The sequence below is a fragment of the Rana temporaria genome, chromosome 3, assembly GCF_905171775.1.
Source record: "Rana temporaria chromosome 3, aRanTem1.1, whole genome shotgun sequence".
Lineage (NCBI taxonomy): Eukaryota > Metazoa > Chordata > Amphibia > Anura > Ranidae > Rana > Rana temporaria.
In genome coordinates, this window is record NC_053491.1 from 490,073,753 (window position 1) to 490,100,112 (window position 26,360).

At 44.0% G+C, this 26,360-nt stretch overlaps 1 protein-coding gene across 7 annotated transcripts in view; it reads right to left on the reverse strand.

Moving 5' to 3' along the window:
• Positions 1-2,719: 2,719 nt before the first annotated feature.
• Positions 2,720-26,360, reverse strand: part of LOC120933759 (NACHT, LRR and PYD domains-containing protein 3-like) — a 250,256-nt gene continuing 226,615 nt past the window's right edge. For all 7 annotated transcript variants that reach the window (XM_040347144.1, XM_040347141.1, XM_040347145.1 and 4 more), the window contains 2 exons: positions 17,098-17,262; positions 2,720-2,882 (listed from right to left, as the gene is read on the reverse strand). In XM_040347144.1, the coding sequence (XP_040203078.1) occupies positions 2,795-2,882; positions 17,098-17,262 (253 nt within the window). In that variant the 3' untranslated portion in view covers positions 2,720-2,794. The remainder of the gene's footprint in view (positions 2,883-17,097; positions 17,263-26,360) is intronic.

A 26,360-nucleotide genomic window follows, 5' to 3' on the forward strand; every position in this document is an offset into this window, starting at 1 on the left:
ACATGTACTGTAGATCCGGCACAGTCTAAAATGGGAATGTGACAAGTTGGCCAGTGAGAAATCGGAGATGCAACGACACTATGTCATGTATTATGAGATGTCCCGTGGCTTGAACATTGAAATGCACAAACAGGCTGAAATTGTCAAAAGGTTAAATGGGATTTGCGCCCAGGTTGTGCCTTATCTCTCCCAAGAGCATCAGCAACAGGTTTTGGGAGCCATTGAGAGAGCAAAGCAAGTGACTGTTCCAGAACTGAATTCCATTATTCACCTTCACCATCAGCTACGTCCTGGTAAGCAAGATGGCAATGCGGATGGGTTATCCCGACAAACAGACGTCATCCCGGCCTCCTAGTTCCGGACATCCCCAAGTTGACCCAAAAAGGATCAAGCCGGGTCTGCCGGAGTGTTCCACAAGGAGGGAGCCATGTTTGGGCACAGATTGAGCCAGGAAATAAGGGACATATGTTGGATTGTTTTAGCATGGACAGTAATCCACAATATATTCCTTAATGTCTGCAAAGAACTAATTACAAGTTGTTGGCTTAGGCCTCTTTCACACTTATACGACTTGTCTCACGATTTTGGACTGCAAAATCGTATGACAAGTCATTCTCCATTATTTTCAATGACTACCATTCATACTGGCACGACTTTCAGTTGTGCCTACTTCAAAGTAGTCCTTGCACTACTTTGGTCCGATTTTGATGCCACTTACACAGGCATTCATTGAAATCGCGGCCGCGAAATCGCGCAACTTTGAAGTCGTACAAGTGTGAAAGGGGGCTTATTCTGACCCTACTGGTCAATAGTGACTCATTCCTTTGTGTAACATAGGCTGTTGATATGCTAATTGAGTCTGTACTGGGGTAAAGTGGATTTGAGCTTGGCAGACAGCCTGGCTCCTGGATCTCTCATTATGTATGCTAATACTGTTTTTTGTGTGGAATGTACATGCCAACTGTAGTAATTATGTCAGCTCGGTGCCAAAACGTCTGACATAGAAATGTGTATTATGCAGGTGAATCACTTATTGTCGGAGATGTAACGTCTGGGGGATAATTAACTCCTCTATGTAATTATCTAAAAGAATGTGATTGAAGAATTGAGTGATGTTGGGGGTGGAGAGTTTGATTGTTCCTGTGCTTACTGAAACATGCCTTGTAACTGTATATAAACCTGAGAGCTAACCATTAAAATATTCATACATTTGACTCAGAACACAGAGCGTCTGTCTCGTAATTCTGGGGAGAATTCATATGGAATGGACTGGGTCTGCTGGATGGTTGGAGTGTCGGAAGTGGGTTGATGGAATGGGAGATCTTGAACGGTGTTAACCCCTGACCATTACAATTACCATCCCCCAATCATCACCCACATCACCGGTATTACCATCCCCAATCATCGCCCACATCACCGGTATTACCATCCTCCAATCATCACCATCATTCATCTTCTCTGTCTGATCTTCCTTTCATGTCCTTCCCACAGAAACTGACCAATTAGAATCCAGAATAGAAGAGACCACACCCCCTCATGAGAAAATACATGAAAGCTTTACCAAAATTACTAATAACAAGAATTAATACACACGGTACACCATGTTCATTGTATCAACCAATCAGATCACTTTAGCTCCTCAATAGGAATCCTCACATTACAGGGAGATGATAAATATGTTTTATATTACAATGTATCACCAGTCAGGATCTGAGGAGTAAAAGTTCAAATTTACATTTTATTGATTAGAACTTTTATTCCACATGAAATGAGATGAAAAGGCCGGAATGTCCCTCGGATGTGATCGGCAGAAGATGGTCTGCGGCCCATGAAATGTTCCTGAATAATATCACTGATCACCAATTCTGCTTCTCTATTTGTATTCCATTATAATATAGAATGTGGCTCAGTATTGTAGAGAATGTGATCCCGATCCCTGCTGTGTGTGTAATGATCAATACATAGACTGATGTATCAGAAACTTCCATCCCATCCCCCATTGGGGACTTTCCAAGGGCTCCTCTGTCCCCTGATTTTACCTCTCCCAGGCTGATGGATCTTCTGATGAGTCCTCCTGTATTGTCCTCCTCCAATCACACAGCTTCATACAAACCCAGTTCTGATCTCTCCTGCAGGGATCAATCCATGTGGGCGACACGGAGTCCGTGTGGAAAGGCCGGCAGTGACCCATTGGGGGGAGGAGACTCCATTCACAGAACAAGGATTCCTCCCATCATGGGGGAGAGAGGGAGAGAGGGAGAGGGGGAGGGGCTGTGTAAGAGTCACATTATATATGGAATGTTTTTATCTCCTTCTTCATTATAAAACACAATCCCCGTCCTGTCCTGTGTATTACTTCATCTGTGATGATTCTTCTCCTCCTCTGGGGTCGGGTTTTCTCATCTCTATATCTCATACAGAGCAATGTCCCTTCCCCCTCCTCCAATCACAGCAATGTCCCCTCCCCCTCCTCCAATCACAGCAATGTCCCCTCCTCCAATCACAGCAACGTCCCCTCCCCCTCCTCCAATCACAGCAACGTCCCCTCCCCGTCCTCCATTCACAGCAATGTCCCCTTCCCCCTACTCCATTCACAGCAATGTCCCCTCCCCCTCCTCCATTCACAGCAATGTCCCCCCTCCTCCATTTACAGCAATGTCCCCTCCCCCTCCTCTATTCACAGCAATGTCCTCCCTCCCCTATTCACAGAAATGTCCCCTCCCCCATTCACAGCAATGTCCCCTCTCCCCACTTCCATTCACAGCTGTAGCTGAGTCTCTTCCTCCAGGGGGATTCATCTATAAATCTTAATTTCTGGTTGGAACTTTTCCAGATTTTTTAGTTCTCTTCTTGTTTTCTTTGACAAGGGGAAGCCCCTGATCCTAAAAGAGAGAATATAAAAACAGTCATCAGATTTCAGCAGAATTCTCTCACATTATTTCCCAGCATCCTCCAGGATATCTAATACTCACCACACACATTACAATCTGATTGTACAATCTCTGTTAGATCTTCCAGGAAGTATGTAGAGAAAGGATCTGTCTGATTTGTAGAGAGACGGATATGATAGATTAGGGAGGTCCTCATATTACATAGTTCTGGAAGATATAAAGCTGATTGTACAAAGATTGTATGGTCAGATTGTACTGTGTGTGTGGTGGGCCTTACATCATCCTGTCACCTTCTTGTAGGGCTTTACCAACTAAGACGTCACACTGCCCTATGGAGACTGATGGGAGATATCGGATTATAGAACAGGAAATATTCCTCCTCATTGGTCATTTATCCTGTAAGATCTGTTCTGTGACGTCCCAAACCCACCAATCACAGTCACTCTTCTCTTTATATCTCATCCAATGAGAGACACAGCAGTTCAGATAAGTTTGGGTTATACTGCCACCTACAGGAGAATCTGACACTGGGAAAATAAAACATTGTGGGTCAGACCAGGATAATCCCTCCTCCTCCCAGCATGCCTCAGTTTTTTTGCTAGTGACCTAGGAGGATGGACATCTTTTCTCTACTCTGTGACTGCTGTAATACGTTTCCTTTTTTCAGGCTTTTTTTTTTCTAATTCTATCAGGTGAACCAGCCAGCACGTCTGTTGTTATTCAAAAGCACAAGCTCCCCAGCAGAATGTATCAGTTTATATTACACCGGCGGTGTAACTTAAATGTTAAAAATTTGCGTTGCGTAGTCGTCGTTTGCGTAAGCGTAAACTTACCCCTGCTATATGAGGGGTACGTTTACGCCAGTCCGCCGTATGCCATGTTAAGTATGGCGTCGGGTCCGCGTCGTCTTTTTCCGTCGGTTACGTCATTTTCCTAAGTCGTTCTTGAATACGACTTTACGTCAATGACACACACGTCGGCGTCATTGACGTTTTCTGACGTGAACTGGAGCATGTGCACTGGGCTATTTTTCAGCCCGGCGCATGCGCAGTTCAATCGTCGCTGGGGCGCGCTTAATTTAAATACAAGCCGCCCCATTTGAATTATGCAGGGATAAGCCGGGCCATTTACACTACGCCGCCGCAAACTACAGAGCAAGTGCTTCGCGAATACGGCACTTGCTCCAGTAAGTTGCGGCAGCGTAGTGTAAATGGCTTACGCGACGCTGCCACAGGATGGACCAGAATCTGGCCCTCTGTTGTTTGAACAACAGGCTGAACTGCGGTTAGATTCCTTATACCTGAGGGGTTGAGCATAAAGAGTCTCTTGATGCCGAATTTTCGAATAAATTTGTGAGCATCCATGAATGTCTCAAACTTGTTTAGGGTACGGGGAGGTGCAAATTTAAGGCCATAACTTAAAATGGACTGTTCTCCTGTTGTTAACTGGGCAGAAGGTGGCGGTGTCGTGATATTAAATAAGACCGATTATATAGCTGAAATGGACAGGCTATTGTCAGACACCGCCACCTATAGTCGATTGGCGATTAACCCTACAGTCAAATACAAAAAAGAACTTAAGACTTTGATTAATGAGGGATATTCTCTTGGCGTCTTAAATAAAAAGGAGACAGCTTACTTAGTACCATCTGCACCCAGGATCCCCGTCATCTATTACCTGCCAAAGGTGCATAAAAATCCTACCATTCCACCAGGACGTCCAATCATTAGTGGATTGGACTCAGTGACGTCACGCCTGGGCAGGTATATAGATGAATTTTTACAACCTTTGGTTGTCACTACTCCCTCTTATTTACGTGACATGACACAAGTGATCAACCTGTTGGCTGATTGTGGTTGGAGGGAAGGTTTCATTTTCGCCACAGCTGATGTAAATTCTCTTTACATGATCATTTCGCACGATCATGGTTTGGAAGCCGTTCGGTTTTACTTACAACAGGATACTACTTTGTCGCTGATTCAGAAAGATTTTATAATTAATTTATTAATCTTTGCCACTAGTCACAACTATTTTTGGTTTGGAAACAATTTCTATTTACAGACACGCGGCGTGGCTATGGGGGCTAAATTTGCCCCGAGCCTAGCCAACCTTTTTATGGCCTTTTGGGAGAGAGATGTAATAGATACCAACCCCCCCAGAGAATTGAGGCTCTGGAAAAGATACATCGATGATGTTCTGTTAATATGGGAGGGGGATCTCCCATCTCTGGAGGATTTCTTTACCAGATTGAATACCAATGATAGAGGTATTACTTTAACGCATGAGGCAAGCGAGTCTGAGATCCGCTTCCTGGATTTGAACATTTCAGTCCAGGATGGTGTGGTTAAAACCACCACTTATTTTAAAAAGATAGACCGTAATGTCTACATCCCTCTTAATAGTTGCCACCATTCTCAATGGCTTAAAGCTGTGCCTAAGGGCCAGCTTCAGAGAATTAGACGTAATTGTACATCAATAAGTGATTATTATCAGCAAGCCCTCGTATTGAAATCAAGGTTTCTTGAAAAAGGATATGACGAGGTCACCATAGATGACACTATCCAACAAGTTAGTGAACTTGATAGAAATCAGTTGTTGAGTGGCATTAGAGCTTCTAAGGTTAATATGGAACAAAAATTAAATTTTGCGATGATCACTGGCTATTCAAACCAGCATTTTTCCGTTAAGAAGATTTTAAAACGGCACTGGAATGTTTTAAAGAATGACCGTGTTTTGGGTCCAAACATTCCGGACCAACCAGTGGTTATCTTTAGAGGGGTACCCCGTTACGCCTTAAAGTTGCACCGAATGTGATTGATCCCCCTAAAACTGTGCAATTTTTTCAGGATATGAAGGGGTTTTTCCCATGTCGGAAATGTAACATCTGTAAAATTAATTATTTTCAAGGACGTAAACTTTTATCCTTCCAGTCTACTCAGACCAACAGGACATACAACATTGATTTGTTTATTACATGCACTAGCGATCATGTTGTATATCTTATACAGTGCCCTTGCTCCAAACAATATATTGGACGCTGTCATGTTACATGATATTATTTTTATTATGTACTGTCTCTTTAATCCCTATCTAGTTTGACTCTTGTGGCATTCCTTAGTTTGCATGCTGCTCAGTCTCCTCCCCCTCTTTTCTGTATCAGTCATTTCAATGCTGTACTTCATGTGACCTGTATGTTTCTTCTACCTGCATGTAAGAATCGTTCTTTTACCTGTTGTAACTTGCATTCTACGGATCATACGACGAATAAACATCGCCAGATCTTCTTTCATGTGAGTTGTGACTGAGTAAGCTATCTAGAAAAGGTGATTGGGGTTGGATAATCTCTTCAGGGCAATGAGCTCCATGTGCTACTGAAAAATACATTCATAGCCTTTGTAGCCGATTCAGAATAGTAAAAGAACGTATCCAGCAGCCTGCACAGAGATAACTGCGTCACAGAACAGATCATAGTGAAGTGTAACTGTGTGTATTGCATGAGAATTCTGCATACAACCCCAGCACAGCTTGTTACAGCTCCTCACAGTATACAGACACTCTTCACTGCTACAGTCAAGCCTGTGTACTGCAGGCCATCATGAGTGGAAAGGGCTCAGTGTGTGATGAAACACCACAGCATGCACCACACAGAGAAAGCCAGGATGAGGACCCAGAGTTCACTGCATTGACCAAACGCTCTGTGAAACCCACTTGGAAGGTTAAAGAGAACTATGAATCCATGAGAACTGAACTAGCAACCAGTTTGAAGCAGATTTGGGATAAAATCCTCACCCACATTGATGTGATTTCATGTCCCAGCCATGAGGTACTGCAACTAGAGGGCGCCATAAAGCATCTCTCTGCCTCATACGAACTGTACCAGACTACAAGCAAGAAATATAAAACTATTCTGCAAAGCATCAACACTGAGGAGTCCTTAGAGCAACTTAACAATGCCCAGCTTCTTAATGAGGAAAGAGAAAGCTTTATCCAGCGAACTAAAGCAAAGGCAGAAGCAAAATTAATGCTGCCACGGGACACTGTATCTCACAAATCTGTATCCACCAGACGTTCTAAAGGTTCCTCTAGATCCCGAAGTTCAAGGCACTCAACGCTTAGTGAACAGCTAATAAATGCCCGCGCCGAAGCAGAGGCTATCAAGGTACGGGCCGCATATGCAAAAAAGAGAGCAGAAATGGAAACCGAGGCAGCGCGTCAAAGGGCAGCAATTGAAGCTTTAAAGGAACAGAGCAACTACGAGGCAGCTGCAGCAAAACTAAAGGTTTTGGAACAAGCTATCGGTGCAGATGAAGATGCTAGCGAAAGGGTCAGCGTCAAGGCAGATGTAGAAGATCCTTTTGAACGCACTAAGAACTATGTTCTAAACCACAGCAGTGAACACTCAATTACCTCCACGTTTCACGGCAACGCAAGGACTTCACCACATCATCAGGTAAAAGCTGTTCCAGCCACTTCCTACATGCAAACCCACCCCAGTGCAGCTCCCGACTGTCATGCTGATCCCGCATATGTCACAAAACGGCACACTAATCCGCAAGCAAGTCGCCAGCCTCCTGCTAACAGTACTGTTCCAGACCTTCACCCAACAATTCAGCTGAATGCCCTTGCTGCACCATATCTTCCCACGTCTCTTTGCAACGATACCATAAACAATGCTATCCACAACAATCAACCAGCAACCTCCTATGTAAAGTCAGAGGCAACAGAGGTAGTAAAGTACTTACTTCGACATGAGCTCGCCAAGTCAGGCCTAGTAAACTTCGACGACCATCCTGAAAATTATAGAAGCTGGAAAGCCGCTTTCAAAACTACATTAGGCGGTATCGGTTTTACTGCCGATCGTGAGCTGGATCTGCTGATCGGGTTGCTTGGCCCACAGTCAACAGAACGTGTCAAGAGCCTCAGGTCAGTTTACATCGACAATCCAACTGCAGGTCTCACCGCAGCATGGGAGCGTCTAGAACAGACTTACGGTAGTCCTGAAGCCATAGAGAATGCATTGCTCAAACGATTGGAAAATTTCCCAAGGATATCTGGTAAGGACAATATAGAGTTCCAGAGACTCAGCGACCTTCTTCTCGAAGTCCAGCTTGCCAAAACTGACCCTAAGCTACCTGGCCTCAGTTACCTGGACACTGCTCGAGGAGTTAACCCTATCGTTTGCAAGCTTCCGCATGGCCTACAAGAAAAGTGGATCCAAGTTGGGTCATCATACAAACGGGAAAACAAGGTTTCCTTTCCCCCGTTCTCCTACTTCTGCAATTTCGTCAGGAACATTGCTGACACCAAGAACGATCCTAGTTTTGCATTCAGCGAGTTCAATACTCCCTCACCTAAAGGTGACAACCTACATACTAGCTACAGGAACCGCAGAGGTCCCGTGTCCGTTAGGAAGACAGACATTATTCCCACTCCCGCCCCAAACAAGAGCGGCAAGATCGAAAACCCAAACCGATTATGTCCCATCCACAAGAAGCCTCATCCCCTCAAAAAATGTATCGGTTTCAGAAAGAAGCCCCTACAAGAACGAAAGGAACTCCTAAAGACTTTTGGGGTATGTTATAGATGCTGTGCTTCCACCGATCACTTTGCCAAGGAATGTAAAACTCCTATCAAGTGCATAGAGTGCGGTTCCGAGGACCACGTGCAAGCACTCCATCCCCTTGAGTCCAATCCTTCACAACATGCAGACCTTCCTCCTGGGCAGAACCACAGCGGGAAGAGTACAGATCACGTATCTAATTCCACCATGGTATTTTCTTCGTGCACTGAAGTCTGTGGGGAAGACCACTGTGACAAATCTTGCGCTAAAATATGCCTAGTGAATATTCATCACAAGGATCAGCCAGAAAAGACTTTAAGGGTGTATGCTATCTTAGACGATCAAAGCAATCGATCGCTTGCACGATCCGAACTGTTCGATCTATTTTGCACAAAAGGAGAGGTTCACCCTTACACATTAGGCACTTGTAGTGGAACTACAGAGGTTTTTGGAAGAAGGGCTCATGGATTTATTGTGTCCTCCCTAGAAAATAACCTACAATTACCCTTACCTACACTTGTAGAGTGTAACCAGATACCAGCCAACAAAGAAGAAATACCTACACCAGAAGTTGCCTTCTACCACCCTCATCTAAGGTCAATAGCCAGTGAAATCCCACCACTTGACAAAGATGCTAAAATCCTTCTTCTGCTGGGAAGAGATATTCTAAGGATCCACAAGGTACACAGGCAGGTCAGCGGACCTCCAGAGGCCCCATTCGCCCAGTACCTGGACTTAGGCTGGGTCATCATAGGCAACGTCTGTATAGGCAAAATGAAAAGGCCTACTAACATTTCTTCATTCAAGACAAATGTATTGCCAAATGGTCGTAATACTCACTTTGAGCCATGCCCACATCACTACTGGGTAAAGGAGAAGGTAACTAGCTGCAAGTTGCAACATTGCAACACAAACCTTTCCCGCACCTACGATGACAGCTTTGGTTCTACAGTTTTCAACGTAAGCAGTGAAGACGACAAGTTGGCTCCTTCGGCAGAAGACAAAGAATTCCTTAAAGTAATGGACAATGAGTTCTTTCAGGAAGATTCCAATAGCTGGGTAGCACCCCTACCCTTTCGCCTCCCGAGAGAGAAGCTACCAAACAATCTACATCAAGCAGTCAAAAGATTCTCCTCCTTAAAGCGTACCTTAAGCAGGAAGCCAGAGATGGAAAGACATTTTGTGGACTTCATACAGAATATCTTTGACAGGGGTCATGCCGAACCCGCACCCCCATTGAAAGAAGGAGAAGAATGCTGGTACCTCCCTTCCTTCGGTGTGTATCACCCACGAAAGCCAGACCAAATCAGAGTTGTCTTTGACTCCAGTGCCCAACATGAAGGCTTCTCACTTAACGACATGCTCCTCACAGGGCCCAACTTGAACAACAACCTCATTGGAGTCCTAATTCGCTTTCGTCAAGAACCTGTAGCGGTGATGGCCGACATTCAACAAATGTTCCACTGCTTCATCGTCAAGGAAGATAACAGGAATTACCTCAGGTTTCTATGGCACAAGGACAACGACATCAACAAAGAGGTAATTGATTACCGAATGAGGGTACATGTCTTTGGGAACAGCCCTTCCCCAGCTGTAGCAATCTATGGACTAAAAAAGACAGCTCAGCTTGGAGAAGCTGAGTATGGATCCGATGCTCGTCAATTTGTTGAAAGGAACTTTTACGTAGATGACGGGCTCAAATCCTTTCCTACTGCTAAAGAAGCAATTAATCTTCTTACCAGAACAAAGGAGATGCTAGCTGTAGCAAACTTGAGACTTCACAAAATTATATCTAACAGCCAAGAGCTAATGAATGCATTTCACCCTGAGGACTATGCCGCCAGTGTGAAAGACCTTGACCTTGGGTCAGACACACCCCCTATACAGAGAAGTCTAGGTCTGCTGTGGAACATCAAGGCAGACACATTCACCTTCCAGGTGTCAACCTGTGACAAACCCTTCACCAAGAGAGGAGTCTTGTCCGTAGTGAACAGCATCTACGACCCACTGGGATTTATAGCCCCAGTCACCATCCAAGGTAAGATGTTATTAAGACAGCTTACTACCGATAACCTAGATTGGGACACTCCGTTACCTATTGAGAAACAACAAAGATGGGAGAAATGGAGAGGTTCTCTGAAGACATTAGAACAGCTCCAAATTCCACGTTGCTATGCCCCAGTCTCCATCTCAGCCGCTGTCCAGAGGGAAATCCATATTTTCTCTGATGCATCAGTTGAAGCTATAGCTGCAGTGGCCTATTTGAAGACCTCAGGAGTTAATGGAGACATACACTGCAACTTTGTTCTAGGCAAGACAAAGCTAACACCAAAACCCGCACATACCATACCCAGACTTGAACTTTGTGCAGCTGTGCTAGCAGTGGAAATAGCTGAAGTCATAATAGTGACTTAGGCAGGAGTACCGGCTATACCCGCTATGGCGGGGAGAATATCACTATCACTATTGACTGTGCTACTGTTGAAGTCCCACGATTACAAACGATAGACTGCAGGACTCAAGCCATCTGTTTTTTGGACGTCATGTTTCATTGTTCATTTACTGCATACCTTCTTGTGTTTGCGGGTATCTCGTATCTATGGTTTACACACCAGTTTTACCTTTAACGTTTCTTTCCCTACAGGTTCAAGTTGGACTTATCTTTATATATGTAATAGACTTTGAAATCTAAAGATTTCAGGCGGGGAGTGTCATGTTACATGATATTATTTTTATTATGTACTGTCTCTTTAATCCCTATCTAGTTTGACTCTTGTGGCATTCCTTAGTTTGCATGCTGCTCAGTCTCCTCCCCCTCTTTTCTGTATCAGTCATTTCAATGCTGTACTTCATGTGACCTGTATGTTTCTTCTACCTGCATGTAAGAATCGTTCTTTTACCTGTTGTAACTTGCATTCTACGGATCATACGACGAATAAACATCGCCAGATCTTCTTTCATGTGAGTTGTGACTGAGTAAGCTATCTGGAAAGGTGATTTGGGATGGATAATCTCTTCAGGGCAATGAGCTCCATGTGCTACTGAAAAATACATTCATAGCCTTTGTAGCCGATTCAGAATAGACGCACTAAGCGAGCTGTGCATGTTAGATTGGAAGAACATGTTGGTAACGTCAGACGAGGTTTTCCCAAACATAATCTGTCAAAGCATTATGCGAAATACCATAATAAACAGATTAATGGGACCCTCTTTCTTCCCATTGAAAAGTTAAATGCACCATGGAGGGGTACGAATAAAGTGCGTTCCATATCCAGGTCATAAACTCAGTGGGTTTTTAATATGAAGAGTTTTGTCCCTTTTTGGTTAAACGTAGAGTGGGATATCAATTGTTTTCTCAGTAATGCGTAGCTCCTCCCCACTGTTTTAAATTTTAAATGTTAATCATATGATTTTAATATTTATTTTATTTTTTATCTAATTTCTTTATTTGACTAAACCTAAAAGGGAATTTTCATAGCTTTTATAACTTATATTGAGAATGTAGGTTCATTGTTATATTTGATTGTTTTTATTCAATCTATTTTTATATGGGTTGGATTTTTTCATATATATTGGGATTTTATATCCTTTATATCTATATATGTATACCGTATTTATCGGCGTATACCGCGCACTATTTTGCCCTGAAAATCAGGGCAAAATCGTGGGTGCGCGGTATACGCCGATACCCGCTTTCCCGCCACGAGTTTGAATACTGCGCCGGCATATACCGAGCGCAGTACACTCGTGTATCTTCGGGCAGTCTCGGCGCCTCTCGCGCTGACGTCCTGAGCGTACAGGACGTCAGCGCGAGAGTTGCCGAGCCTGCCCGATGATACACGAGTGTACTGCGCTCGGTATATGTCGGTGCAGTATTCAAACTCGGCGCGGGAAACGAGCGGGGAGGATGCGAGGACGCCGCAGAAGGACAACGGACCAGACGAAGTGGACACCCGAAGCCGCAGACGGACACCGGACGCGACGAAGAGGTGACCCAAACCCGCAGAAGGACGCCGGACCCGACGAAGAGGACACCCGAAGCCGCAGACGGACCCGACGAGGCCGCCGATGGACGCCGCGCAAGACACCAAAACTGTGAGTAGAAAAAAAACTTTTTTTCCACAGGATACGGGGCAACTTTAGGGGTGCGCGGTATACGCGGGAGCGCGTTATACCGCGATAAATACGGTATTCCTTTATATATATATATATGATTTATATATATGTATGTTTTACATTTATATTTTATATATATATATACATTTTTTATTAATATGTATAATGCGGCGTTCTTCCTCCATTTCCTAATGCTGGCTCCTAATGTTGTGTGACTCTTCTCTTATTTCACCACAAGATGGCAGTCATCTGCTTTTAATTCCATCTACCATTAGCGTCCATCTATCCAGACGCTTCCTGTGTGTTCTATGTTCTTTCCTCTGCCCTTAGTTATTGCCACCAGTTAAAATGATGTCCTGGTACTATATAAGGCCTGTGTGATGACGCACGCATCGTTGGCCTATCCCCGACGATGTCATTTACGACGAAACGTGCGTAGGAACGACTGGATTTTGCGTGGACCGTCATCACGCTCACGAGGAGATACACACACGGAGACCAGCTGACAGGACTGCAGCCCCACTTTTGTATATAAATGCAGTCCCACTTTTTGTATATAAATGCAGTCCCACTTTTGTATATAAATGCAGCCCCACTTTTGTATATAAATGCAGTCCCACTTTTGTATATAAATGCAGTCCCACTTTTGTATATGAATGCAGCCCCACTTTTGTATATGAATGCAGCCCCACTTTTGTATATGAATGCAGCCCCACTTTTGTATATAAATGCAGTCCCACTTTTGTATATGAATGCAGTCCCACTTTTTGTATATAAATGCAGTCCCACTTTTTGTATATAAATGCAGTCCCACTTTTTGTATATAAATGCAGTCCCAATTTTTGTATATAAATGCAGTCCCAATTTTGTATATAAATGCAGTCCCACTTTTGTATATAAATTCAGTCCCACTTTTGTATATTAATGCAGCCCCACTTTTGTCTATGAATGCAGTCCCACTTTTGTCTATGAATGCAGTCCCACTTTTGTATATGAATGCAGTCCCACTATATATATATATATATATATATATATATATATATATATATAAATGCAGTCCCACTTTTGTATATTAATGCAGCCCCACTTGTATATTAATGCAGCCCCACTTTTGTATATTAACTGCTTAACGACCGCCGCATGTATATGTACGTCCACAGAATGGCACGTACAGGCATATGGGCGTACAGGTACATCCCTGCCTTTCCGCGGGTCGGGGGTCCGATCGGAACCCCCCCCGCGACATGCGGCGGTCGGATTCCCGCGGGGAGCGATCCGGGACGACAGCACGGCTATTCGTTTATAGCCGCTCTGTCGCGATCGCTCCCCGGAGCTGAAGAACGGGGAGAGCCGTATGTAAACACGGCTTCCCCGTGCTTCACTGTGGCGGCTGCATCGATCGAGTGATCCATTTTATAGGGAGACTCGATCGATGACATCAGTCCTACAGCCACACCCCCCTACAGTTGTAAACACACACTAGGTGAACCCTAACTCCTACAGCGCCCCCTGTGGTTAACTCCCAAATTGCAACTGTCATTTTCACAATAAACAATGCAATTTAAATGCATTTTTTGCTGTGAAAATGACAATGGTCCCAAAAATGTGTCAAAATTGTCCGAAGTGTCCGCCATAATGTCGCAGTCACGAAAAAAATCGCTGATCGCCGCCATTAGTAGTAAAAATTTTTTTTTATAAAAATGCAATAAAACTATCCCCTATTTTGTAAACGCTATAAATTTTGCGCAAACCAATCGATAAACGCTTATTGCGATTTTTTTTTTTTTTTTTACCAAAAATATGTAGAAGAATACGTATCGGCCTAAACTGAGGAAAAAAAAATTATATATGTTTTGGGGGATATTTATTACAGCAAAACGTAAAAAATATTGCATTTTTTTCAAAATTGTTGCTCTATTTTTGTTTATAGCGCAAAAAAAAAAAACGCAGAGGTGATCAAATACCACCAAAAGAAAGCTCTATTTGTGGGGAAAAAAAGGACGCCAATTTTGTTTGGGAGCCACGTTGCACGACCACGCAATTGTCTGTTAAAGCGACGCAGTGCCAAATCGCAAAACCTGGCCTGGGCATTTAGCAACAAAATGGTCCGGGGCTTAAGTGGTTAATGCAGCCCCACTTTTGTATATGAATGCAGCCCCACTTTTTTATATGAATGCAGCCCCACTTTTGTATATGAATGCAGCCCCACTTTGTATATAAAAGCAGCCCCACTTTGTATATAAAAGCAGCCCCACTTTGTATATAATTTCAGCCCCACTTTGTATATTAATGCAGTCCCACTTTGTATATTAATGCAGCCCCACTCTGTATATAAAAGCAGCCCCACTCTGTATATAAAAGCAGCCCCACTTTGTATATGAATGCAGCCCCACTTTGTATATTAATGCAGCCCCACTTTTGTATATGAATGAAGCCCCACTGTGCATGGCACTCACCATGGCATTGCCTCGATCACACACAGCAGGTATCTCCTCTCCCGACGTGTGTCATGGAACAAACAGGAGCTGTAGGTCTGTGTTCGGCAGGGCAGTGTGCTCTGGCAAGGTCCCCCCCCTAGACGGGCTTGTGTGATAGACAAAACACTGATTCAATCAGTGTTCCATCTCCATCTACTATCACACAAGTAGGTCTAGCACAGGCAACACAGACCCAGCTCTCACACACAGCGAGAGATGCCCGGTGTCATACACGCAGGAAAGAGGGGGAGCGCTGCAGTCAGCTACAGCTCAAAGCAGCCTCAGGATAGGCAGCCTACCAGGCTGGGCCAGTCCGGCCCTGGTGATGAGAGAGAGTAAGAGACTCGGCAGCTGCAGGCACCGCAAAGCAGTTTTAAAAAAAAAATGATAAAAAAAAAGCCAATGTGACATGATTGTCTCGGGGGGGAGGGAGGCAATTGCCCTGCCTCCCCCCCCTGGATCCGCTGTTGCTTTCATCAATGTGTTACATAACATGAAAAAGTTTGTTCAATGTACTTTGTTTATGCAGAAACTTCAATACAAAATATAATAATTATAGTCTTCACATCCATCTTTTGTCGGACGAAAAATCTGAATCGGCTGTCGAAAGCACCATACTAACGATACATAAATCGTCAGGACGTTTGTCAGATGAAATTTTACTTCCAAATTTTCGTATCGTGTGTATGGGCCTTTAGTCCGTAGGGTTCAATATTGAGTTGGCCCCACCCTTTTTAGCTATAACAGCTTCAATTCTTCTGGGAAGGCCGTCCACAAGGTTTAGGAGTGTGTCTATGGGAATGTTTGACCATTCTTTCAAAAGCACATTTGTGAGGTCAGGCACTGATGTTGGATGAGAAGGCCTGGTTTACAGTCTCTGCTCTAATTCATCCCAAAGGTGTTCTTTCTGGTTAAGGTCAGGACTCTGTGCAGGCCAGTCAAGTTTCTCCATCAGTGCCTGACCTCGGAAAGGCGCTTCTGGAAGAATGGTCAAACATTGCCATAGACACTCCTAAACCTTGTGGACCGCTTCCCAGAAGAGTTGAAGCTGTTATAGCTGCAAAGGGTGGGCTAACTTAATATTGAACCCTACAGACTAAAACCTTGTACACATGGGCCAGAATCTTGTCAGAAAAAAACTGCCGCCTGAGTGTACAGACACTCCTTTCAAAAGAACCACGGTTCTTTTGAAAGGCAAGAACGCAGTGTCGTCATTGCGTACAACGAGCATGCGCTTGTCACATTTCGATGCTGTCGCTGCCATCTTGCTGCACCCTACCAATGCCTAGGAAGCTACTGCGCATGCGTCAAAGTCATTTCGAGCATGTGCAGCTTTTCACGGCGACAGGTAAGTATACAGACCTTTGGGTTTTGAATATAGAGAGCAGGATCTCTATTTTTCTCGTGGAGATTCTGGGCAGATTTCCCAACGAGAAACCTCAAAGCCTCGTACACACGCTTGGTTTACTTGGCAAGAAAGCTCTGCCAGTAGTTTTCTTGCTGGTTCTTGCCGAGAAAACTGAGTGTGTGTACGAGGCTTAAGACTGGGATACCATTAAAGTTCATGTCTGAGTAAAGGCAGGTGTCCCAATTCTTTTGGTCATATAGTGTAACAGTCCAGGATTGGATATTTAGGCTCCATGCACACTGGCTTAACAATTGTTGCTACTAGAGCAGTTTTGTGCTCTGCCTGTAGAAGCAGCTCCATGTTCTCCTATGTGTCCATACACATTGGGATGATTACAGACATATTTTGAGTTCAATGTTTAGAGGCAGGAAAAAAACTCTTCTGGTTTGCGTTTCTGATTGGAGCTTTCTGGCAGAAAAACGCAAAACTCTCCTAAACTCGTCTAAACTTTGTACAATAAACTCTCTATATGAAAGTTTTTTTCTGCCAAGGGAACTGGCATTTTTTTAAGCCCAGTGTGTATGGAGCCTTATGGAGTCTAAAGATAGAATTTGATGACATTCTCATATTTCTATATTATTTATGTGGTTTGGATATAAAACTGTCCCAAAATATTATTGTCTCAATCAGTCCTGTTATACTCACTGTAATTCCTCTATCCGGCTTGTTCTCAGAGCTTCCATCAGATCCCTGAAATGAGGACCCTCCAGATTGTTATCAGACAGGTCCAGTGTCCTCAGTGTCTGGTTATTTCTTATTACAGATGTCAGGTGACGGCAGGAACGGTCTGTCAGGTTATTAGAGGACAATCTGTAGAAGAAGAGAAGAATGTTACCAGAAGAAAATGAATTTCTCCCCCAGGAATGAATGGAACTATTCTCTACATGAATGGAACTCATTTCTCTTTATTTGAATCATTTATATCAGATCACTTTATAAAACACGATCGATCATCTACACTATTGGAGGTTTTCTCTTTTTGTGGATCCCAATTACTAAATGTGACATGAGAAGTGGATGAGATTGTGTGATCCATTCATTATTCCTGTATGGGGATTGGACCATACACACTCACACTGACCAATAGGCTTTCACCTCCAACCTTCTGCTAAGTCTTGGATTCAGTTGTAGGGATTCACTTTGATGGTCACAGAAGTCTCACTCATGTTGTGGAAACTTCATTGACTAAAAGTGACACCATTGTACTTTGGGATTTCCTTTGAACATCATGGTGGAGGATTTGATCTTATGGTGTGGGGAAGATTTTATTATTACCGTTCTTTATTAGGACCATTTTTTAAAATGTTTACTAATATTGCTGCACTAATTTTATATATGCTGATTATAAATTCTCTTCATTAGTTATCAGTGAAATATTCTCCATACCATTGTTATATATACACTTTTATAGGGAGGTTTGTGATGAGGAGTCTCACTTCTATTGTTATATTTTCACATTTATATTGTGTGAATGTTATATACTAGTGCTGCAGTCTTCCATATTATACTAGATGTGATAACTCCACCAATAGTGATCAGATATAACAATTACATTCACTACAAAAATACACTTTCATACATGTGAGGAAGAGCAGATCTCCTCCAACCTATTCACAGCTACTTCAATCTATATAACGTATAATGTACAAAAATACATAAACATGAAATGTAACAAAGTTATCTTATAAAATTGCAAACATCAAAAGAAAGTTAATAAATGTGAACATAGCGGATTTCCTACAACCCATTCACCACTACTTCCATCTCCAATCACCATACAGTGACTTGTGCAGTAACAGAAATAAGAAGTCCCAAAGATTCATCCAGATGGATTAAATCAATGCTGATCAGCTGCCACCTCTTTGCAGCAACTTTAATCAATCTCCCCCACACCAGTGAGCAAACAGCAAGGCCCAGACATGCTTGTTTATATCCTTCCAGCAGTTCCACTCCGCTCAAGCCGGCTTCCGATGAGAACAGACTGTGCCACGGAATGTCAGATTTCCAGGTAGTATCTCCAATATCCCTCGAGGTCTCCAAACAATGGCCACAATCACATTACATAGAAAAGAAAAATCCTCCATAGTGTATAATCTATATATATATAATCACAGATTGTACACTTCATCATATACATGAGTATACACAGAACTCAGAGCACACACCGCTCCGGACTGCAGCCGTGTATGATGGAGTCCAGGCAGTGACATGGAGGCTTCTTCTTTTCCATGTAATTGCGGCCATTGTCTGGACACCTCGGGTGATATTGTATTTTTGCACATTATATGTTATTGTCAGGACCTGGACTTGAAACTGGGACCTCATCTGTGTCTGGCAGTGAACCTTCTCACTGAGCTATCTGGGATGCTGGACAGCTCCCTGTCTGATCTGCTGGACAACCCATCTGATCCATTGGACATTCCTGCCTGGTGTCTTGATTGCCTTGAACCTTGAACCCCTTGCTCCTCCCACGAACTTCCTGATATAAGCCATGTCTCTGCACTTCCTCCTTGCCAGAATATTGTGCTATCTCCAGCCTGTCTTCCCTGCTGCCGTCCATATTTTCTACTGCTCGTTATCAACCCTTGGCTTGTTCATCGACTACGCTTCTGCTTGATCCCAACCTGCAAATACTCATTACTGACCTTTTGGCTTGTTTACCGACCACGCTTCTGTTTGATCCTTACCTGCTCATCCGCTATTGTACCCCGGCTTGCTCACCTCCTGGTGGGGCAATCCTGAGGACTGCGACCTGGTGCTAACACGCAGCAAAATCCATCTCCACCTTCAGGAGCTCTGGTGAACACAGGTTAGCGCTTAGACTCCGCACCTCAGGTGACCCTGTGTCATCTGCCAGAAGTGACTGTCTGTACACCTGTCATCAACTGCTATAGCTACTGGCCTCTGAGCCTGACTCCAGACCGTGACAGAATATTCTGGCCCAAGACATGGAGGCCGTTGTAGCAGCTGCTGTAGCTCCTCTCAGGGTGCAAATCGCTGAGTTGCAGACGTTTGCTGTTAACTACCAGGAAAAATGTTCTGAGTTATAACCTGAAGTGAAAGCACTACAAGAGGAAATCCTTGATATGAATAAACAATTGCGTGACTTTCGTACCCGAGACACTGCTGCCGTAGATACTAATGCACGAATGCCCCTACCACTTAAGTTTAACGGAGACCGCCGCCATTATAGAGGGTTCCTTAATCAATGTCATATATACTTTCAGATGCAACCTGCTGCATTTACTTCAGACAGGAAAAAGGTGCTTTTTATTATCAACCTCCTGACTGAGGAAGCTTTAGCCTGGGCCTCCCCTTATATGGAGAAAGATGATGTCGTCCTGGATGATTTAAATTCTTTTGTGACTGCGATGAACCAAGTTTTCGATGATCCTAACCGCTGCGCTACTGCTGAGGCAAAATTGCACAATTTACGGCAGGGTAGACGCTCTGTTGCAGAGTACACAACTGAATTCCGACGTTGGATCTCAGATACCAATTGGAATCCAGCAGCACAAAAGAGTCAGTTCCATCAAGGACTCTCGGAACAAGTAAAAGATGAGCTTGCCAGAGTAGAAAGTCCTGACGACATTGAGGCTTTTATTAAATTGTGTATTCGAATTGATCAAAGACTTACTGAAAGGAGAAAGGAGAGACTGGGAATCTTAGGCAGTAATGGTGGCATGCTTTTTTCTACTACTCAGTATCCTCCTAAGGTTTCAAGATTTATTCCTGATTCTGACACTCCTGAACCTATGCAGGTGGATGCTCTTTAAAGATATATTACTACTCAGGAGAAAGAAAGACGACGTTCAGAGAACTTATGTCTTTATTGTGGAGAATCCAGACATTATGCAGTTAATTGTCCCAATAAATTTAAAAGAAAAATTGCAGCAACAGATTTTACAGTATCTGAACAAATAAACTCAATTTCTCAGTCTGTCTCTCCTTTGATTCAGGAAGCAAATAAGGTTAATTCTTTATCAACTAATTTTGTCATCCCTATTAAGCTAATTTCTGAGGGCCGTGAAATCCCCTGCTCTGCTATGCTGGACTCTGGGGCTGGAGGAAACTTTATGGATATAGAGTTTGCCCACCACAATAACATTCAAGCCATAAATACATCTGCTCCTATTGAGATGGAGACAGTTGATGGTTCTCCCTTATCCTCAGGACCTGTTACCCATAAAACAGTTCCTTTGGTAATCCAGTTTGAGGCGGATCATCGTGAGACCATCAGCTTTCTGTTGATCACATCACCCAAATTTCCCATCATTTTGGGCATTCCTTGGTTCTCCACTCACAATCCCTCTATCAACTGGGGAGAACAGACCATAGATTTCACATCCTCCCACTGCAAGGAACACTGTAGGGAATCTTATCAAACAAGATCTCTGCTGGTCAAGGAATTTCAAGTTGGTGTGGTAACTACCCAGTCATATGACGACTTGCCTCCACAATACCATGCATTCCGGGATGTCTGATAAGAAAAATGCAGATCAATTACCTCCTCATCGCCCATACGATTGCCCCATTGAGCTGCTTCCAGGGGCCGAAATACCATTTGGCCGCCTTTTTAATCTCTCAGAACCTGAATTAAAAGTGCTCAGGGAGTGGCTTGATGAAAATTTAGAAAAGGGTTTTATTAGACACTCAACATCTCCTGCAGGAGCAGCTCTATTCTTTGTTGAAAAGAAAGACTCCACCTTGCGTCCATGCATTGATTACAGGCACATGAATAAGGTCACAATTAAAAACCGTTATCCACTCCCCTTGATCTCGGAAATGTTGGAAAGACTTCGTCCTGCCAAAGTGTTTACAAAACTTGACCTACGGGGGGCATATAACCTGGTCCGTATTCGTTCAGGAGATGAATGGAAAACCGCCTTTAGAACCAGATATGGGCATTTTGAGTCCTTGGTCATGCCTTTTGGTCTCTGCAATGCCCCTGCGACCTTTCAGCACTTCATAAATGATGTTTTTCGAGATCTGTTGGACCAATTTGTCATTGCTTATCTGGATGACATCCTTATCTTTTCTGACAACCTGGAAGAGCACCGCAAGCATGTTTGCACTGTCTTTGAAAGATTAAGGCAGAATCGACTTTACATCAAATTGGAGAAATGTGAGTTTGAACAAACCCAGATCCAGTTCTTAGGGTATATTATTTCTCCAGATGGAGTGGGCATGGATCCTGAGAAGATTAAAGCAGTGGTAGATTGGCCTGCCCCCGGAAACATTAAGGAAATCCAGCGATTTGTCGGGTTTGCCAACTTTTACAGAAAATTTATAAGGAACTTCTCTAAGGTGATAGCTCCAATTACCCAGCTAACAAAGAAAGGGGTGCCCTTTGTGTGGTCATCTGAGGCACAGGCTGCTTTTGGAAAGTTAAAAACTCTTTTTACTTCTGCACCAGTATTGGTACATCCCAATCCTGAATTACCTTTTATAGTGGAAGTGGATGCTTCAGACTCTGCCGTGGGAGCTATCCTCTCTCAACGACATGGTGAAAAGATGCAGCTACATCCTTGTGCTTACTTCTCTCGTTTAATGTCTTCAGCCGAAAGAAATTATGACATTGGGAATAAGGAGTTGCTGGCAATTAAGGAAGCATTTTCTGAATGGAGGCATTTGCTGGAAGGCGCTAAGCATCCTGTAACCGTTCTCACAGATCATAAGAATCTGGAATTCATTCGTTCTGCCAAGAGATTGTCTTCTAGACAAGCACGTTGGTCATTGTTCTTTTCTAGGTTCAATTTTATTATCTCATATCAACCTGGGTCAAGGAATGGTAAGGCTGATGCTTTATCATGAATGTTGTCTGGGCCTCTCCAGGAAGACAACTCTGAATACACAGTCCTGCCTCAAAATAACTTTTTAGGTGTCACTAGTTCTAAAGCATTCTTGAGTCTTCTCAAGGAAGGGTACGAGAATGACCCACTCCTCAAAGATCCTCCTATGAACATCATCCTTGAGTACAAGAATGGCTTCTGGACTCAAGCACATCGCCTCTATGTACCTGAAGTTGCTCGGGTTGAAGTCCTCAAGTTGGCTCATGACTCCAAACTTGCTGGACATTTCGGAGTTTCTAAGACGGAGGAACTTTTATCCCGTTCCTTTTGGTGGCCTGGGTACAAAAGAGATGTCAAAAGTTATGTAGCCTCGTGCCTGGTCTGTGCTCGCAATAAGACACCCCAAGCTTCTCCTTTGGGTTTGCTCCAGCCACTCCCTGTCCCATCAAGACCATGGGGATCAATTTATATGGACTTTGTGGTTGATTTACCCCCCTCTAAAGAAATGACCACTATCTTGGTTGTTATTGACCGCTTCACTAAGATGGCTCACTTCATACCGGTGAAGGGGGTACCCTCTGCAGAACAAACTGCAGAGTTGATGGTTCGAGAAGTCTTTAGACTACATGGAATTCCAGAAGATTTAGTTTCTGACCGAGGAGTACAGTTCACTTCAAAATTTTTAAAAAGCTTTTGCTCAGCTTTAGGAGTAACAATTAATCTATCTTCTGCTTTTCATCCTCAGTCTAATGGGCAGACCGAGAGGACCAATCAAACGTTAGAGCAGTACCTCAGATGTTTTGTTAGTTATCTTCAGGATGATTGGGTGGACTATCTTCCTACAGCGGAGTTTGCTTATAACAATTCTAAACATAGCTCCACCTCTCAGACCCCTTTTTTCCTAAATACCGGGCATCATCCAGATTTTATCCCTGATCTCCCTATCTCAACTCCAATTCCTGCTGTTACCAACAGATTAACTGCTTTACAGGAGATCCAGGAAAAATTGATCGAGACTTTGAGGGAAGCTCAGGAAAGTTACAAGAAGGCTGCAGATTGACATCGCAGAGCACTTCCTACCTTTCATGTGGGTGATAAAGTTTGGTTATCCACTAAAAATCTGAAGGTTCATGTTCCATCTGCAAAGTTGGGACAAAAGTTTGTGGGACCTTTCCAGATCTTGGCCCAGATTAACCCAGTTGCCTTTCGCCTAAAACTTCCAGCCAGTATGAAGATTCACCCTGTGTTTCACATTTCGCTACTTAAACCATTTCACGAAAATACTTTTTCTGGAAGAACTCTTCCACCCCCTCCACCTGTTGAGGTACAGGGTGAAGAAGAATACGTGGTGGAGAAAATTCTTGATTCCAGGATCTATAGGAACAAATTGCAATATCTGGTTCAATGGGAAGGATACGGGACAGAAGAAAATTCTTGGGAGCCTGAGCAGAATGTTCATGCTCCTAGATTAACAAGAGAATTCCACCAGAGGTTCCCTCACAAACCAGGCCCTAAGACGTCCAGTGGACGTCCTGGGAGGAGGGGAGTACTGTCAGGACCTGGACTTGAACCTGGGACCTCATCTGTGTCTGGCAGTGAACCTTCTCACTGAGCTATCTAGGATGCTGGACAGCTCCCTGTCTGATCTGCCAGACAAATCCATCTGATCCATTGGACATTCCTGCCTGGTGTCTTGATTGCCTTGAACATTGAACCCCTTGCTCCTCCCACGAACTTCCTGATATAAGCCATGTCTCTGCACTTCCTCCTTGCCAGAATATTGTGCTATCTCCAGCCTGTATCTCGCTCCTGTCTTCCCTGCTGCCGTCCATATTTTCTACTGCTCGTTATCGACCCTTGGCTTGTTCATCGACTACGCTTCTGCTTGATCCCAACCTGCAAATACTCATTACCGACCTTTTGGCTTGTTTACCGACCATGCTTCTGTTTGATCCTTACCTGCTCATCCGCTATTGTACCCCGGCTTGCTCACCTCCTGGTGGGGCGATCCTGAGGACTGCGACCTGGTGCTAACACACAGCAAAATCCATCTCCACCTTCAGGAGCTCTGGTGAACACCGGTTAGCGCTTAGACTCTGCACCTCAGGTGACCCTGGGTCATCTGCCAGAAGTGACTGTCTGTACACCTGTCATCAACTGCTATAGCTACTGGCCTCTGAGCCTGACCCCAGACCGTGACAGTTATACAGACTGAAGCAGCTGTAAATAGGTTAGAGGAGATCTGCCCGGAATAAACGGGGGAGGAGTCTAGGAATGGCGGGACCAGATCGCTGGGGTAGCTAGACGGGAGCTCGCGGCCCTCAGCCCCAGGAAGCGATGAGCCTTTCCTTCCCCGCTTTGATCCCCCCACCGCATAGCGCGGCTCTCTCTCTCCCCCCGTCCAACCCCGTAGACACAGCCCCGCAGACACAGCCAAAGCATCGCAAAGGGAGAAAACAACCTACCTAGTCGGAGGTCACGGTGTCGTCGGCAGAGGGAACACCACAGGTGACAGACGGTGACCCCAGGTGGAATACAGGGGAAGCTGCGAATAAGGTATCGGTTGGTCGGCTCTGAGAACGAGGCTGAGCTGAGAGTGAGCAGCTCCAAAACACGTACGGCAGCGCGGTGCACGGAGCGCCAGCCGGGGGGCTGCACAGGTATGGGGAGACGCGAGTGGTGAGTATTGTCAGCCTATGCTCCTCGCCCCTCGCTCCCGGCACCAGTGGGCAGTATCTCTTCGGCCAAAAGGCACAGAATTAGAGTCGACTACCAGTGAGTATGATATTAATCTATTTAAATATCGGGAAAATTGTTTGGATTGTGTTACGTGCTCTGGCGATAGAAAAATAAAAAAACAGCAAACTGCTTATGGCATCCAGCTGGCTCTCCGATACGTTCTCTTTTCCCTGTATTGTTTGAAATCACAAATCCGAATCTGGATTGAGGGAAAATATGCCGTTTGGTCCACTTTTTTTTTTGAGTACGCTGGAGGTCTCTGGCAATCAGAAATGGCGCATTGAAGTGTGAACTGTGCATTGATTTTGAGATACAGAGATTAAAACGATAATTCAATAGCAGGTCACTGAAAAATTTGGCTAGTTCCCTTTCCCAATACAAGAAAGAGAAAAAAAAACAGATGTTGCCAGGTGGGGACGGTATAAGTGCTAATGAGTAAAGCAAGGACGGTAACCATGTAAGCCGAACCAAGAACTGTGAACAGGTTGTGATTTTTATATTTAAATCCCAGCATCCAAAAATTCCAGAGGCAACAAAGCATTAACAAAACATTGTTACAAATTACTGTTACATGTAACATTGGTTACTTGAAAAACAAAAAAAAAGCTATTGGGACAAAGTATTTATTCTGCTGGGAAGGAAAAAACTACATGAGCTTCCAGGAAATGGTTTTCTTTCGCTGCTTGTGTATTCTTTCTCTCCCTGTGTTTTGCCTTAAACAAGCAACCAGTCAAAAATCCTAATTGAATGCAACAAAGTAAAAAGCTAATATTCCTCTAAGAGCCGGTTCACACTGGGGCGACTTGCGATCCGACTTCATGTCGCCTCAAGTCGTCCCAAGTCATGCTGTAGAGAAAAACAATGGAAGTGAATGGGAGCAGTGTTAATACACACGACTCAAGGCGATCCGACTTCAGAAAAGGTTCCTGTACTACTTCAATCCAACTTGTAGGCGATTTGTACCCATTGATTTCAATGGAAGTCGGATCACTGTCTTATCTGAAGCTACTTTCTAGGAAGATAACATACATTTCTCAGGCAAACCCCTCCCTCCCCCTCCCTCTCCCAGAGCTGATGGTTGTTTTATTGGCCACTGGAATGTCTCCTGTCCTGGAGACGACTTCAAGTCCTGTTGTAAATCTCCCCAGATCGGCCTGTGGTTCACATTCAAGTCGTGTTGGAATCGCCTCTGGAAGTCGCGCTGGAAGTCGGATCGCCCCAGTGTGAACCGGCTCTAAGTCTGCATAGTTTTCAGGACTGCCTAATATTCGCACTGAACTTTCCACAAGCAAAGAGATTGTGGGGGAAAGATAATTTCGCTGCTTGTTTGCTCTTTCTCTTTTTCTTTTTTTTCCCTTGAACCAGCAATTAATAAGC